Source organism: Chamaea fasciata, unplaced genomic scaffold (assembly GCF_029207755.1).
Source record: "Chamaea fasciata isolate MVZ Bird 193981 ecotype frontalis unplaced genomic scaffold, bChaFas1.0.hap1 SCAF_1, whole genome shotgun sequence".
NCBI lineage: Eukaryota > Metazoa > Chordata > Aves > Passeriformes > Sylviidae > Chamaea > Chamaea fasciata.
In genome coordinates, this window is record NW_027094086.1 from 21,874,066 (window position 1) to 21,891,399 (window position 17,334).

General features: G+C 37.5%; 1 protein-coding gene across 4 annotated transcripts in view; it reads right to left on the reverse strand.

The window, feature by feature from the left end:
* VPS13B (vacuolar protein sorting 13 homolog B) overlaps positions 1 to 17,334 on the reverse strand; it is a 430,899-nt gene that overhangs the window by 103,888 nt on the left and 309,677 nt on the right. For all 4 annotated transcript variants that reach the window (XM_066178010.1, XM_066178000.1, XM_066177992.1 and 1 more), the window contains 2 exons: positions 13,165 to 13,867; positions 3,855 to 3,992 (listed from right to left, as the gene is read on the reverse strand). In XM_066178010.1, coding sequence (XP_066034107.1) covers positions 3,855 to 3,992; positions 13,165 to 13,867 — 841 coding nt within the window. The remainder of the gene's footprint in view (positions 1 to 3,854; positions 3,993 to 13,164; positions 13,868 to 17,334) is intronic.

The window sequence follows — 17,334 nt, forward strand, 5'->3', positions numbered from 1 at the left end:
AAACATGTTTTTGTATCATTTGCATCCAGAAAGACTACATCAAAGACAGCTTTTATAGGTAAGAAAGGTGGTTAAAAAATGCAGAAGGAGGACTAGAAGGTAAAGATGGTAATTTTTCAAAACCTATTAAAACAAGGTGGTCATATCTGTTCCTCACATAATGTGTTATGTCTAATGCTGAAGCAATAAATTGTTCACTTCTATGTATTAGACAAAAATTAGATGTACAATCCAGCAACAGACTGAATATAAAAGATAGAGGGTCCTGTAAAGTGATGTAAATGGAATTTTAAAAATTTTAAATAACTGGTTTCTGTAAAAAGAGAAACAATTGTCCTTTAATACATTTTGGGGTTTAAGTTGAGGTCTCTTCCCACAGGCCTGATGATGAATGCTTATTTCTCCTAGGATCCTATTACCTTAAATCTGGAAGAAATATAGTTTTTCTTTAGTTGCCAAAAATGTACAAAATAATCAACTCATGTGGCAAGAAGTGCATTAATGTATCCTGTTATTCTCATTTAATTAGTGGTTTCCAACTTTAGCTACTTGCTGTAGTTTTTTGATCTTCGAGCTAATACAGACTGACAACCTGGTTTCCTGTGTGGTGAAACCATACGATTTTTCTGTGGAACACCATCTACTTATCTACTTCAGCTGACAAACTATTTGCAAGGAGTACTGGTTTTATCTAACACAGCAAACATTGGGAACCACTTCCAGATCTTTTTCTGTTAACTGCTCAGTAGTATTTTCCATTATAAAATATAGGCATGTTTGATTCTTATATTTGAAATTTAACCTCAGCACACCAACAACGTATTTTGAATGAAAAACGCCATGACAATTAAACCACTGAACTTTGAACACTTATAATCAACACAGTAAACTGTACTGTTATCCCAACTGCTCCATATTTTTGTCTGCATAGGCACAGCTTTCAAAATGGTGCTGACTTTTCATCTGTAATCAACAGGCAGCACCGACCAGTACATTCAGTGCATTTCAGCAATTTACTCACTACAGTTATAAACCACATATACATAAATGACTATGAAAACATACACTATGTCATTAGAAAATAGGTCACTTAGTAGCAGCATTCTTTGCCAAACACTCACCAAAAAAGAAGAGCCTTCAAGGCCTGCAACATAAGTCTACTCCAGTGGTGCCTTTATTTATTCAATTTATTAGCTAAGCTGTCTCCCATCACACATACTGTTTGCTGACCTTGCAAGAGCTCTTGGGAGTTTCGCTGAGGTTCTTGTCCTCAAAGAACAACTGCCAGCTGAGCAAGGATCTGGTGGTGTAACACTTTCTCCAGGCCTGCTGACGGCCAAGCTACCTCACCCTGGAAGAAGCTGTGGTTAGGGGACTTCTTGTCCCGCAGGGGAGTTAGTAACTCATTTTCCAGTAGCCTGCTGGGGAGCTGTCAGGCTCCTGTAACTCTTTGCATGTGCTGTTCTGACGCAATCACATGCAGAATGAGCCTTCCATTACTCATCCAGTGAAACTTCCATTCCCCAAGGAAGGCTTCTTGGTAAAGGTTAGTTTATTTGAAGAGGATCTCATAGTGGTAACAGCTGAGGTTAGAAAAATCTGCAAGGGACGGTGGAGTTGTTTTGTTATACTACACTGGCAAACACTTCATTAAAATTCAGAGAAATTACCGTTGAGTCATGTGTAATGAAAGTTCCAATTAGCAGCAAAAAGATGATGAAAAAAAAATTCTTTGGCTAAGAATAGATCCTGGAAGAAATCTCTGAAGTTTTAAACGCTTTGCAAGAATAAATAAAAATTATGATGCATTAATTTATGGTTTTCCAGTTCCTTATTCAGCAAAACACTATGGAGGGGAGAGATCTAACACTAATATAAGATACAACTGAACCGGTGAGATTGGGGTGGACACACTATTTGTGAATATATGATTTGCAAGCTGGTGCCAGCATCCATGTTTGCTTAGTTTAGCTAGGAATCTGTCCCACTGACAGGTCAGCACCAAGGAAACACCCTGAGGTGTGTAACAAATTAAATATAAAGGCCAGGAAACTACAGTGAGAACCTTGAGAGAAGTGGAATGCACAAATGAAGGGTCTGGAAATACGGAAATCTGACAAATGTGGGGACAGAGGACATATAAGAACTGGAGGCAGAAGGAGAAAAGAAAACCATTCTGGCAGCAGTGATCAAAAGGTCCCTGATAGTAGGTATCCTAACCCCTCTTGTGCCGCTCCTGGTTAGAATGAAAACCCATCATTACTATCAATTAACCATTTTTTATTCCCAAATGGCAGCAGAATATGCAGTAGGCCTGAAGATTCAAAGACCTATAAATGTGCCCAAATTTGGATCAACATAACCAAAGTTCTGCATTGTCAAGTGGTTTTAAAAGTCTGCCCTAAAATGATGTCTTTAGATAGCATGGAAAACCAAAGAAAAGGGGCGATGATGAGGTTCTTCACATACTTTGTTGTTTCCTTGAAACTTCTGCCTGTGTGCAAAAATGTTTTTTCAAGACACTTAACCACAGTATTTTTAGTCAGGGGTCAAATATGTGTGCCTCATTCACTGGCTACTCGGTTTGATGTCTTGGGCTCTGATATTTAGAAGTGATTACTGCTTCACCCAAAGACAATATGAGCTGTGTTTCCAACATCAAATTCTATGTTTTCACGTACTTTGGAAAACTAAATTGTGTGTTTTAAATTGATAACCCTAATAAAATGAGAAAACATTTGATGTCTCTGAGCCTCAGCTGTTTTCTGTGAAATGGCAAGGGCATAGTATTTCACCATCCATGTCAATGTTGTGCAGGTAAATTAGTATTTCTGTAGTGCTCAGATGCTACACCTATAGGGCATGCAAAGGTAATTCTGCTGCAGATCCAGGATTAGATAGTGTGCTGTAAGATTATATGAACAGGTAACTGAATGAACAGAAAAATCCAGTACTGAAGAGCTTCTCACAATCACTCACTTTGTGCTGTGAGAAGTAAGGATATTCAGGATTAAAAAAAAGAAAAAAAGTTAAATAATAATTCAACTAAGTATAAAAAATATGCACATGAGAAAATAGTTAGGATGCATTTTCTAAATTTCACTATAACCTCAATTTTTCTACATTGTAATGCAGCTATAAATACATACTTCACAAAATAGGGACTGCAATTTGCAGGAATTTTTGATGCTCTGGGAGTGGAACTTCAGGTCACATGACATTACATAAATGCTAACAAACCTCTACATTACACCACTTACATTCATTAAAGAAACACAATATTTTTTTAAATAATAATTTTTAAATTTTACAGAATCAGCATTTTGGGTGATTGGAATTTCCAGTGCCACGTATCCAGATTTCAAAGAACCCAAGAGAAGATGACTTAGAAAAATCTTCAGAAACATTATTAAAGTCATATTTTCTAAACACAACTGTAACAACATTTCAGTTTTCTAGGACTAGAAGCAGGTAGGCTTCGTTCCGCTGGAAAATTTGACAAATCCAGCCTTTCTAAACCTACTATGGGAAGAAAATTAATAATTAGACCTTAAACCAATGACTGGTCCAGGACTTCCATTGTCCAGCTTTCCCTTTCATTCAGGGTAATTGCTGGAGGAGAATTTTGCATTCATGAACAAGGAATATGACACATTTCTGATTATCTGATATCACTGAGTGACAGAATAATTAGGGTTGACAGGGACCTTAACACTGATTTCCTTCAAACTCCCCTGCCATGGGAAGGGACACCTACCACTAGATCAGGTCACTCAGGGCCCCGTCCTGCGTCTATGTGTGCATATCTACAAACAGATTACAACAGAAAAGAAAGATTTAAGAGCAGCACTTACCTGGTCCATTAAGGAAGTCTTTAATTTGCACAGTGATAAGAGGAGGTGGAATACCACTTTTAGCATCTACCTCTCCTGCTACTGTCTGCAGCCAAATCTTGCAGTAATCCAGAGCTTCTGGTAGAGTCTTCCCAGGATCTACAGATGGTAATCATCATAGTCATTAATTATATTCCAGGAATATGATATATTACAAAATGCTACATACAAAATTGACTACACAAAATTAAAGACCTTTAAATGTAAAATGGTTAATATTATACCTAATATAACTGGTTTACATAGCATTTGCACCTACAGACAGATGCACGCGTAGAATAATGCATGCACTCACGGGCAAGAGGACAAAGCTCAAATTACAAAAATTTAGAAAACACGCAAAAACACCAAGTAAAATATGAGTAAAATGCATCAATAAAATGACGGCTGTAAATAGCAGACAATTTCAGCTTTAATTAATGACTAAGTAATGACACTTAAGGACTCCATGCAAGAGAATCTGTGCTCAAAACCTGCTACTAGATTGTACAGTCATTGCTCGGTAGAGAATATAATAATGGAAAGGTAAATTATAAAGGCAAAACCCCCAGAATGCTATGAGAGCTCAGGAAGAGAACATGACAACAGTGCAGTTGTACGATTCCCTTTGGAGCTACACTCAATAGCTAATCAGTAGCTATTCTTGGGTACCACCTTGAATGGTGTTCCTTTGACCAGTCTGTAATACAACAAAAGAATATTAAAATTAAATCCATCCAAGGGCTGTTCTTGTCTTCACTTTCCACGTACCACACATTGCAAAAACAGTTGGGTAAAAAGCTTTTTTAATCTTTAGGGAGTCATGACCTTCATTATGAGCATTCTCAATTCTGGCATTATGGTCTTAAATTATAAATAATCAGTCATTGTTTATTATTGAGTCTGCTTTGTTAAATTGAATGTCTGTCTCATCCTCAACTTAAGGAGATTTTCTTGAAGCTAGTCTCTCCTTTTCAGTCAATTAAAAACCTCTATAATCGCTTTGAGCTTTACTGAATTAATTCCTTTCAGGAACGGGATTTACATACTCAGTGTTATATTCAACATATGGTATTGTGGTATCACAGTCATATGTGGACTTGGTATATAAAGTCAGCTTTGGAATTTGTGTTTCTTGACCTTGTCATGTGATTCATATAAAACTTGGCACATATGAACCCTTATGTGATTTCAAAGAACCTACTGAAACCAATTGATCATGACTTTAGATCTATATGGGAAAGATCAAAAGTTAGCACATTCTTTTGTTTTTATTTGATCAATTTTCAGGCAATGACTTTACAGCATACAGTTTGTACTGTATGGCATATACATTACAGCCTTTTCTTCCCTCTATTCCTTCTACACATTTATGAAGTCAGCTCTCAAAAGTTATTTAAGAGCTGTCACTGCATACAACAGATTTCTGTTTTCCATGAGAATTTCCACATTTTTATGATACTTAACCCTTTTCTTTTAATTACAATAAATAGAGTGGTGTGGCACACTCCCTTTTCTACAGTAACTGTTTTAGGGAATATCTTGTGTCTGGCATTTTTCTAGCATACTGAAAATACTACTACTACTACTGCTACTACTACTACTACTACTACTACTACTACTACTACTACTACTACCACTATTACTCATCATCATCATCATCCTCTTTACCACCAAGGTACACATTTTTTCCGAAACACAGATTTGTAGCAGTTCTGAACAAGGATGTTATCTCTGACTTGGATCTATAAAATAGTATCTTATTTTGTGCTGGTAGATCATCATAAACAGCTAACATTCTAATGTTTTTCAGAATATATAGTGTAAAGCACTGTAAAAATGACTGGATATTGCTCAATGAACATCACTGAATTGATTAAATTAATCTCTAAACTACTGTTCCTCTGCGGGTATTAATATAAACATTTAGGTGTACCAATATGGCACAAAGCATTGCAATATGCCATTATTTTGTCTCATTTCTGGAAGATACCATCACATAAGGCATAGAGCGACCTGTATCTCCCACCAGCTTTTCAGAAAATCCACTACATTTAGCTGAATGCTTGCTTTGTAAAATACACTTACAGGTAGTCTCATTATCCTAAGATGTGTTTATGTTATTAAATACTTAATAATTATTTCAAAATTGTAGCTCTTTCAAGCTGAAAATATCTCTGATGAAAAGAATTCACACAGCAGAAAATCCCTGCATGACATATTTCATTAACTATACAAACTGCCCTCAGGCCACTGGGAGCTGCAGCACTTAAGCACAGAACCGAAAAAAAAAGCAACCATGGGACTCTCAGGAGATTGTTTTGCTCTGTCATGCCTCCAGGGTGTGCAGCACTGTGATCTCTTCATCACCTGGGGCACTGCAGGACTGGGATATGTGAATCATAGGGACTCCAAAATTCACATAGTAGGAACACAACATGAAGGAACCTCAATGCACAAAATTAGTGCACATCTAACAAAATACATTACTTTTAACCCAGCACTGGTCTTGCTGAGTCCAAGCATTTTTAAGTTCAAGCGAAACTGAGCTAATTTTGGAAGCAGGAGTATCGTACTGATAATTCTGCATCAGAGGTAATAATATCAAAGGGCCATGCAAAGAGCTAGCTTGAGTGCTTCCAAGCCCATGGCACAGAGTTAATTGGGAACCTGGGCAATAGACTTGGCTGTCCAACCAAACATGCCAGTTTTCAGTTTTTATGTAATGGCAAGAAAGGTAAAGTCCAGAGGCTTCAAAATTGACTACGCTTGTGTATATCAAAAACTTGAGGGAAGTTCCAAATAAAATGTATGAGGGTAAGACAAATATATATCTCAAGGGTCAAACAACCAAAAGATGTGTATCCCTACTAAAATATCTTCTAAGGCAGAAAACAGCACACGCATTTTTATAGGATCAAGAATCAGGAAGGGAATAAAGCAATATCAGTCAATTAATCCCTATGCCAAAAGCACAGGAAACAGAGAAGCAAATGCATGAAAAAAAGGAATTTTAGAATGAAAAGTGAGGAATTCATGATGAGAACAGCTATTAGAAGAGGGACTCTGGTCTCTCAAGGAAATGATGGAAGCATTCAGAATGTTTAAAAATACACTTGACAGAACACTATAAAATATACAATTGGGAACAATTATGCATCAGCAGGGAACTGGTTCTGAATAATGTATTATAATAGGTCATTTCCATTTCCATTTTCTATGATTCTCCCAAAAATCAACACTTAAATTTGCAGTTATTTGTAAAAAGAAAATGCTGGAGAACACCCAGGGGATGCATATATAAGTAAAAGAAGAGGCTAGAATTACTCCACAGCAAGCCAAGAGAGTGAAAAGAAAGGACTGAGAAGTGAGGAGCAGTGAAGATGGCCAGAAATTTTATCCTCTACACCATGTGAAAAATTTGTCTGTGGCAGCAAAAGAAAAATGGTGAGACAACTATCACAGATCAACAAGACTTTAAATTACAAGACTGTAATTTAAAATCTATAAGACAGAGAAGGTTGAAGCCATCAAGGTCCCACATTTACCTTCCTCCCTCCCCTCTAAAATAAAAATTTAAAAAAAATATATCTGGCTATTTTTGAATTCACCCAAACATCCAAAGCCATTTTTAGCCTTGCTGAGATCCAAACCTCAGCACCAAACTTCACTTTGTGAAATATCTTCCTAAACTTGATTTCAATTTGCCAGCTTTTGATTTCACTGCTATCCCCTTGGTCTTCTGTTAACACCAGACAGCAAACTTTGTGAGCAGAACAGGGAGTAAGGGGAAAGGAAATGAGGACGGTAGGAGAAATTCTGCATCTTGAAGATTTTCATTCTCCAAAATGTGTCTTGGTTCCTCTTTGTAGCTGACAGCCAGGCCAGGGAAGGGGGCACAGCCTGTGGGAGGCTTGAATGGGGGGGAGCTCAGGGACCCAGAGCCCCGGTCAGCCCCGGGCAGGGGACAGGGCTACCGAGCGCGTGTGCGGGACGGCGGCTTGGCCCGCTCCGCTGGAACGCTACCCTGCCCGAACAAGCACTGCAATGTGCTTCTACTTCAATGGATGAATCATACTTTGGTCTGCAGTCAATTTTAGAAGCCAGTATGATGCTGCAATCATCTCTGCATTTGAAACTCCGAAGTGGAACGTTTGGTCTTGTTTTCAAAACGGTTTCCACTGGAATTCAAAGAACACAAATGGAAAATCATTTCTGCTAGCGTACTCACAAGTGCTGTGTCAGGAAGATCAAAAATGAGCACTTAAAGTAACCTGAGGAATGCACATTCCCAGGCCAGTTTGGCTTTATGGGTGGGGGCTGCCCTGCTCCCCCCTCACCCATGACTGCAGATGTACTGGACAATAAATATACCCAGAGGGGAACAGGTAACACTCCAGCAGAACTCCCTCAATGCTAGGCTAGGAAACAGCCTTAAATCCTCTCTCTGCCATGTAGGAAGCACGGGCTGACAGAGAGGCAGTGAATCAGGCTTCCCGCCAGAGCCAGCCTGTGCTGCTTTTCATGCAAAAACCTGGAAAAGGCTTTCCATTAGATCAGAGGTTACATGTGGTCTTAGCTACTGCATCTGCTCTTCATGGACCCCCTGCCATCAAAGGCGTGGGTGTCAAATAAAATAAAATAAAATAAAAATCAAGAATAGTTCTGGATGGCCTCACAATGACTGTTCTTCACAAATGAGTTGTTGGTGGAAGTGGAAGAAATTCCATGCATAACAGATATTTACTTCTGTTAAATTTCTCTCCCTTGAAACAACCGAGCACCACCACCTCCTCTTTGAAAGTAAACAAACAAACAAATAGAAAAAAGATTTTTTCAAGAATGCCCAGAGTACAGTGGTCAGGAAATGAGGCAATTTTGTATCTGGATTACATTACCTGAAACAAAGCAAATAAAGATTTAAAAAAATATTTATAAAAGCAGCTTATGAGATTACATTAAAAACAATTGCACCCGCTTTTATTTAAGTAAAAATGGCCAAGACTCTGTTAGCAAAAACTAACAGTTAGCAGATGCCTTTTTGTTAAATATACGATGAGCATTTAATAAAAAGGGTCATTTTACAGTATCTTTCAGTCTATTTTTACAGAATGTCACAAGTAAACTTGAGGAGCAACTAGTCTTTTTAGTGCCACTTATTAAGGAGTTAAAATTTATTCCACTAATTTATTTACTTTGATTTTAAGTTCCTGTACCTTGCAGTAGCATAACTGCAATCAAGCTGCACAATTACAAAACACAAATGCAGCAGTTTAGCACAACCATAATAAAACTGAGCTAACATTTCAACAAGCTAGTAAGTCTCCTGCTTCTACAAATTGACTTGCCAGTGGACTTGGTTGTAGAGAAGACTGAGGAAGCACAACCACTGGGTCTTCAGCTCCCAGGCAGGCAAATGCTACCACATGAGAAACTGGTCTGATGGAAATGTGCTGCTACTGACTGCTAATTAATAAACTAAGAATACTGAACTTTTAAATAGCCTATTTCCTCCTATTTAATTCTTAAGTTCTTATTTCTTTTACGTTTCAGAAATTAAGCTAAAACTGAATAACACAGCTAGGAGGAGCCAAGTTCTTTGGATGAGATTTGGTGTTTCAGCCACTGTACAATGTTCTGTCTCACAAAGGGAGTGATAGTTTAATGTGCAAGATTGTGAATTTTATGCTCTATTCAAAACTAATAACAAAACCCTTGTCCCAAATAAAATACATATGGCTTCATAACAGTATAAAATCTTCATTTCTACACAATGTTCAAAGCAGTAAACCATCATGAAGCAGTAACCCTTAATTCTGTCACCAGCCTGAGAGTAACTATGATTCACTTTAAAATTCAAGTTGGTACAATTTAAAGGATAATTTCCATGTTTTATACAAAAGTTCATAAAATAGAACGGCATCTAATTACCTGCTAGAAGCATTTCTAAAGTCTAGAAAATCTTTGTTAACTTACAGCTAAACAACATATTTCTTAGAAGTTCACTACTGGGCGGTGAGGGATGAAAAGCACAACTAGATCCAGACTATCACCAGCTTTTCTTTACCCTAACATTTTTTGTGGAACCTTTGTCTACCAAAAAATAAGACCTTCCTAATTTCTCAACAGACTTCTGTATTTGTTTCTGCTTTGCAAAAATTTGAGGGTTGTTTCAGGACTGTAGAATTTTTTCTTTTATAAAAGCTGTAAGAAATGGCACAGTATTTCACAAGACCCGAATCTATGGTGGTTGAACAAACAGTATTCACGGCTTCAGAATTTCACAACGAAAGTGATAGAAACAATTTTTCCAAATGTTTTAAAACATTCCAAAAATACTCTTATGCAGTGTATATTCTGTAGAATACGTAGAATACATAGAATGATTTTAATGGAAGAGATTATATTAGCATGTTTTGAATGTAATGTAAGTATTTCATATATAGCTTAAGTACATAAGTTTAACCAAATTAGTTTACGTAATGAGAAAATATCCCCATAGGATTACCAACAAAACTTTATAACAATGTAATTTTACTTTTGCACAGACAAGTCTCAGTTTTTAGGCTGTGATCAAAATTTGCAATGTTATAGGCCTAAATTTTTGAGCTGCTGCTGTGCTGTTACTTATCTCCATCACAGGATGGAAAGCACACAATATTTTCATTAGGTCTATGATTTGGTTGGTTATTTTTTTTGTTTTGTTTTCAAGGGGGAATATGCTCTCTCAGTTCTTATAATCCAGCTAAAATAGATCTTTAAAATTAAGTTTATGTTCTCTTTCCCATTCTGTGTTAGATAATAGAGTTAGTCACATGCATTTGTATACACACAAGAGCAGTCTTCTAGAGAGGCTAACTGGAAATATGGTTTAGGAACATTCGCTCCAATTTAAACATCATTTATGCCTTTTTCCCACTCTCCAGTCCTTGATATGCAGAGAAATGTAAGAATATAGTTCATATGTATTGTACAGAAGGAGAGAAACTAACTTAGTTCTTTCAAAAAAACTTTATATTGTTCTTCATATGAATGATGCATCTCTTTCAGACAAAACTGTCAGCAAATAGTCAAAATATCAAGAAAAGTCGGTGTGATTGATGAAATCAACCACAGCAGCACAAAAAATGCCAAAACGAGCTCCTTGTTCTGTATTATATGATATACCACGTATAGAGTTTGTGTAATATGTACACACACACACACACACATATAACACATATAGTTCATGGCTATTTTCCCTCTAATATATCTTAGAAAGGAAAAATAGAAATTTCCAGAACTAACATGTTACTATAGCAGTATGACAAATTAATTCCTAAATGATGCAATTACCAGCACAGCAGGTCTTCCTAAACAAGAGACAAAAAAAACTTCATTCTACCTCTTTTGCTGAGTGTAACTCAAGTGTGTAGCTTGAAGTGTGCCTTAATTTTATTAACTTATTGATACATTTAGGATGGTGTTTTTAGGTACTAACACTTTGGTACCCACCTCTCAAACTCTTTTGAAAAGTGCGCAACTGCTTTGGCAGCAGGTACAGGATTCTGTGTGATACACACACGAGGAAGGTATTTATTTACCGCCCACAAAGGCAGCAGGATGAGACCAGGACTTCCGCCTTCAAATAATGTCTGAGTCCTACCTCCACACTTTTTTACATTTGCCTGACATGGAGACATAAAGCCAAAGAAAAGGGTAAGACCTCTTTAAGGCTAATCTTTGGTCTCCCAATTGAGCAGCCTCTGGTGACTGAGGAGCTCTCAGGCTGTATGTTCCTACTATCTTTATCATTTAGATTTCTTGCCATGCTTCTGTGCTCTCTGACGCACTTTCAATTTATAAGAAGACTTCATTACAGCTTGTGTTTTGTAGAATTGCTGCTATAGCCATGAAGATGGTGAAGACTTCAGGAGTTAACTGTAGAAGCAGAATGGACAGAACTTTGCCTAGTTCACTGGTGGCAGCAGCTTGTACCAAGGACATGCTTGAATGCCTCAGACGTGAGAAATGAAGAAAGAAGTTCTATTGCGTCTTTCCAAAGCACTAATTTAAAGAAGATGTGATCTCAGACCTACTCCAAGCTTCCTTCAAGCTTTGCTTGTGAATTCTCTTCAAATTAATTGCTGCAATGACCACATTTTATATAGTATTTAAGAAATACACATGAGAATTGGGTGTAAATCAAATTCACGACACAGATGTGTTTTGTTCAAGGTAGGACAGAACAGGAACAGCAGAGAAAGATGAAAACAGAAGAAGGATTAATAAAATACAGTAGAAAACAAATCTCCCTGTTTTAAGTATCTTCTCTTCCACTGCCTCATCTTTCTCACTGTTTAATCCCTCTTAAAAGTTCCACTACAATTCAGATTTCTGAGAACAGTTAAGGTTGCATTTTTAGTCTTTTGCATAAGCACCTTATTTTAATGCTAATTTTCAAAAGACACAACCTCATTCAGCAAAGATTTGGTAAAGCTGCACAGAAAAGTATACTACTTTTCACAACTGCTGCGCTGGGAATAGTGTCAATGGAAAACTAGCAATACCTGCAGCTATCATTCAGAAAACAATTTGAAACTCTGTATCATTCTGGCTGTACGTTCACCTGGAACTCTGCATAATCATTTACACTTTTTGGGGTAACGCTCCATAATGATAAATCTCATGAAATCATTATACTCTGTACTTTGTATGCATTTTAACATCTCTTATAAATTTTGCATATGGAATTAAAAAAAAAAAAAGGCATTTTAAAGTGATGGAATTTGCTGCAAAACCCTATTGCTCAACTGAATGAAAATTTAAAATACATTACATCACTTGATGCTGTTTGAAAGATCTTTTTTTTTTTTTTTTACAGCTTATATCCAAAACACCAGGTACTTCTACAGTGTTTATCTTTACATTTTTTTGGTAGGCTAGTATAGGAAAATATTGTGACATTCAGTCATAAAAAATGCTCTTTATGAAATTACCCTGGCTTACAACTTTTACTTCCTTAGAAAACTTTGAGAAGTTACAATCATTCAAGCAATCTGATAAGGAGAAAGCAATACTAAGAAACAGGAGGAACTGGTTGCTAAAAGGCTAGATCTTAATTAATTTCAAACATTTTACACACTTAACTTGATTCAGCTGTAAGGTATAATCCTAAAAATATGTATATTTTGTGATTGATATCTAAAGGTGTCCCGAAGTTCTCTCAGCTGTTTTCCACCACCCTCTGTAACTTTGAGACATGCAATCATTTTCACAGTTATAACCAGGACTGGATGTTAAATGCTCTTACCTGTACACTTGTAGTCTGAGGCGACTCCTTTAAGGCCAGCGTCAAACACTGAAATTTCTACTTTTTGCTTTCTGTGGTGGCAGCTGAGGAGCACAGAGGGCTGTGATACAACCAGGTAGAGGAACGGCTGCAGCTCTATGTCGCCAGTTCCCCTGCGCCCAGGCTGCCGTACAATGGTTATGCCCAGGGCTTGTCGAGCAGATGATCTGGTGGAAGCGTGCAGACTTTCCAGTGACAAAAGACTTGTTTTTCTCCCTGCAGATGGGGGAGGGTTACTGTTCAAAAGATCGTCTGCTGTGACAGAAGAGATGCATGGCTGACTGGGCTTCTTGGTATCATGGCTGCTGCCTGAGACTGTTTCTGGAAGGTTCAAGGAGCTTTTACTTATCTTCTCACCATCTTTCTGATCTTGCACTGATTTTGATTTAGGTGAGGCAGTGCATGAATACGTCATCAATGAGATTCGACTTGCTGTAACAAAAATGTCAAAGGGAATGAAGTTGAGATTCTTCACGATGGAAGACTGGCGGGAAGGGCGGGCAATGCGGTGCTGGCTGGTGCCACTGTGCTGCTCGATCTGAATGATTCTGATCTTAACACTGTCACTGCCAATTCCACTGTCCTGTGCCCCACTATAACGGGAGGAAGTCTCAACTGTTCCTCCATCAGCCACATCCATCTTCTTCTGTTCTTGCTTGGAAATCTGCAAAGGAAAATCTTATATTAACTTCTGATATCCATATCCCAACTATTTCCATTTCAGTTACAGCAAAAAATTACTACATAAACATGATATCAAAAAAGAGAATTATAAAAAAAATTTGCCAAGTTAACTTTAACACAGTAATAACTCATAAAAACACAGCAGATGTCGGTTCCAATGAAATGATGACTCACAATAGCTGAAGGGCCAAAAAAATATGCGAAAGAGAAAAAAATCAAGTAGTAAGGATTTTGAAGCTTAGAAAACATTTTAAAAAATAAACTCTTCATTTAAAAAAATCTAAAGAATTGATAAGAAATTTATGGATTTAAACCCACATATCTGTGAAATACTGTATTGTAAATAAAAGCCTAGTTAGAATTGTTTTCCAGCTTTTAACACTGGTGCTCAAAAAGTCACCTTTGTCACTAAAGTTTTGTACTGTGATTAGATGAAATAGAACATAATATTAATCCACTAGACAATCACAAAATGACTAAATGGAAATTATAAACTGAAGTGTATAAAAATATATATTGTAGAAAAAATACTTTTCTTAAGAGTCACAGAAGGCAGCTGCCTTATATAAAACACCAAAGTTAAAGGAAACATCAGAACTACCTAAAGACTATCTCAGTGACCTTATCACTCTCTATAACTTCCTGAAGGGTGGTTGTAGACAGCCGGGGGTTGGTCTCTTTCTCCAGGCAGCAACTGACAGAATGAGAGGACACAGTCTCAGGCTGCATCAAGGGAAATATAGGTTGGATGTTAGGAAGAAGTTTTTTATGGAAAGAGTGATTAAATACTGGAACAGTCTGCCTGGGGAGGTGGTGGAGTCACCATCCCTGGACGTGTTTAAAAAAAGACTGGATGTGGCACTTGATGCCACGATCTAGTTGAGGTGTTGGGGTTGGGTTGGACTCAATGATCTTGAAGGTCTCTTCCAACCTACACATTCTGTGATTCTGTGATGGGTATGAGTTCTTAGCTTACCAAGGCGACATAGGGTATTGGCTGTGACATTCATAGGGTTTCACACAAGAAATCATTGCATATAGAAATATTTTAAAAACCCCAACAAAACACATACACCACTGACAAACTAAAAGAGTGCAAGAGTGAAATAAAAAGTTGCAAGGCTGTGTCTAGAGACCTTATAGTCTCAGCTCAAGAGACAGAGGTATCCCAAGACAAAGAAGTACTTCAGGAAAAACCACTTCCAACACTGCCCATGAAACAAGTAGAAATTCTATCAAAAGCTTGAGGACAATGTCGGGAGCATACACTAAAATATGTGGTAAAAAAACAATCTGCAAAAATTCAATAATCATTGATGTATGACACCTCAGATTCATATGAAGGTTAGAGTCATACATTCACCCTGTATAGCTTACACAGCATAACTAACTAACTTCCATCTGTGCTGCTGCAGAAGAGTTTCTGCTCTGCTCTGTACAGGAACTAACATAAGAAAGGCCTAATTTGGTCAGATTTGTAATCCATCTAGACCAGTACACTGTTTTTGATAGCACCAGGTGGAAACTCTGTTAAGAAATACCAGAAACTCTGTCCACTTTCTGCAATCTGCCCCTCTCCTCCTCCCCAGGCATCCACAGCTGCTGCATGTAGGATGCCAGGGGTACACATTTGTGCGGTCGTTTTAGTAACCATTTCTGGGTTTCTTGTCCACGAATTCATCCACTTCCTTTCTGAACACACTGACAGTGTCTGTTCTCCACAACCTTTGGGGGCAACAGGTTCCAATTAAAAAAAAAAAAAAAAAAAAAAGCTTTAAACCATCTCCTCCTACTGACATTGCTTTCCCCCAATCATTTGTAGCATATGAATTGTTCAGGTCCACATCCAGCTTTATTAGTGTCACGACTTTGGAAACTATGATCACAGCCCCGCTCAGCCTTCTCCTCTTCAGACATGGAAATCCCAGCCTTTTTAGTCTCTCCTCACAAAGAAGGTGCTCCAGCACCTTCAACCTTTTTAGCTTCCCTTCTCTACTTCTGTAACTCCACTATGGCCTTCTTGAGTACTCTACAAAGCACCCAAGAAGTGAAACCACTACAGTCCCCTGTAAAAGTGAAATGCTGCCTTCTGTCTTGTTCTCCATCTAAATCCAGATATCCAGTATTTTGTTGGATTTTTTTTGGCTGACACTGCATATTGACTCAATGATTTAATTTCTTCACTGCAGGACCTATTTCCATAATTTCTTCTTATCTTCTCCACCCAAATGAATCTTCAAAAAGTAAAATATGAACTAGGGCAAACAGTGCCTTAACTTCCTCTTCAAAAGAGAATAATGAATTAAAAATAAATAATTTATCAGCAACTTAACTGCAGGAATGAACGGAAGTAAATTACTCAATATCTTCAAATTTCTGTGGTCTTTATGCAGCAACGTATTTGATTCTACATGTACTGCAGGAATTGGGATACGAGGGAGGTAAAGAAAAGCAGACTTTTTAAACCTTCCTTTATACTGTGCTTTATGGAACAAAGGGAGCATTCCCCTCTCCTTTTCTTTAAAGGAATGAACATACTAGAAAAAATATTACAGAGGAAATCCTAAAACAGAATCATTAACTGAGATTTTCTTTGAAAAGGTTTTTGCCAGCTCTGGTTACAATCTTTTCAGATTCACTCATGGACATATTTTTCAAATAACCAATAAAATTCTTTGCGGCTGTTTTCTATGGCAGACTCATATCACTGACTTGTAAATGTGATATCACTTTTAATGCTGCCTCTGTAAAAATAACTAGAGACCATTTTAATGAATCACTACACTGTGAGCCAAGAAATCCTCATTCCTCCTGATATCCTAGCAAAGTTAGGCTATTTACACCTCAGCCTCTCTGCCTGGTAAACTATAAAGTGCTTCAGCCATATCCTGCACTGATGGCACTTTCAAAATTGGTACAGATGGTTTCATTGCTCATGTATTGAGGGCAAACCGAAAGAAAGGATGGAGCTGAGAAAAAATCTTGCCACATCACTTCATGGAAATGCTGCCTGTAATTAAGTTGAGGGCATATGCTGCTAACCCCAGCAATTTTTAATTGCTACACAGACATCAGTTGAGTCGGATGAAAAATGTTTTCAGAAAGCATGGCTTAGGGGTGAATGACACTCTCATGGTTACTGCATGAAATTCTCTTGTTCTCCTCTATACAGCAGAAATTTCTGCAGCTGACATTTAGGTTATGCATGACTTGGCCAGAGGAAATGAAAATATGGTGTACTAAGTGATAACCTTCCATGGAGAAAAGCATCACATGTATATGACCAAGTGGAGGATGAAATCACAGTACTTCTGGTTTCTGAATGGATCCTCTCTGCTCACACCTACAAAGATTCGAGTTGAATCCTAGTTCTTTTCTTCTGCCTCTTTTTATCATTAAGTATTTATTAAATGTTCTGGTCTATCCAAAGCACTTCTAGGAAGGTAA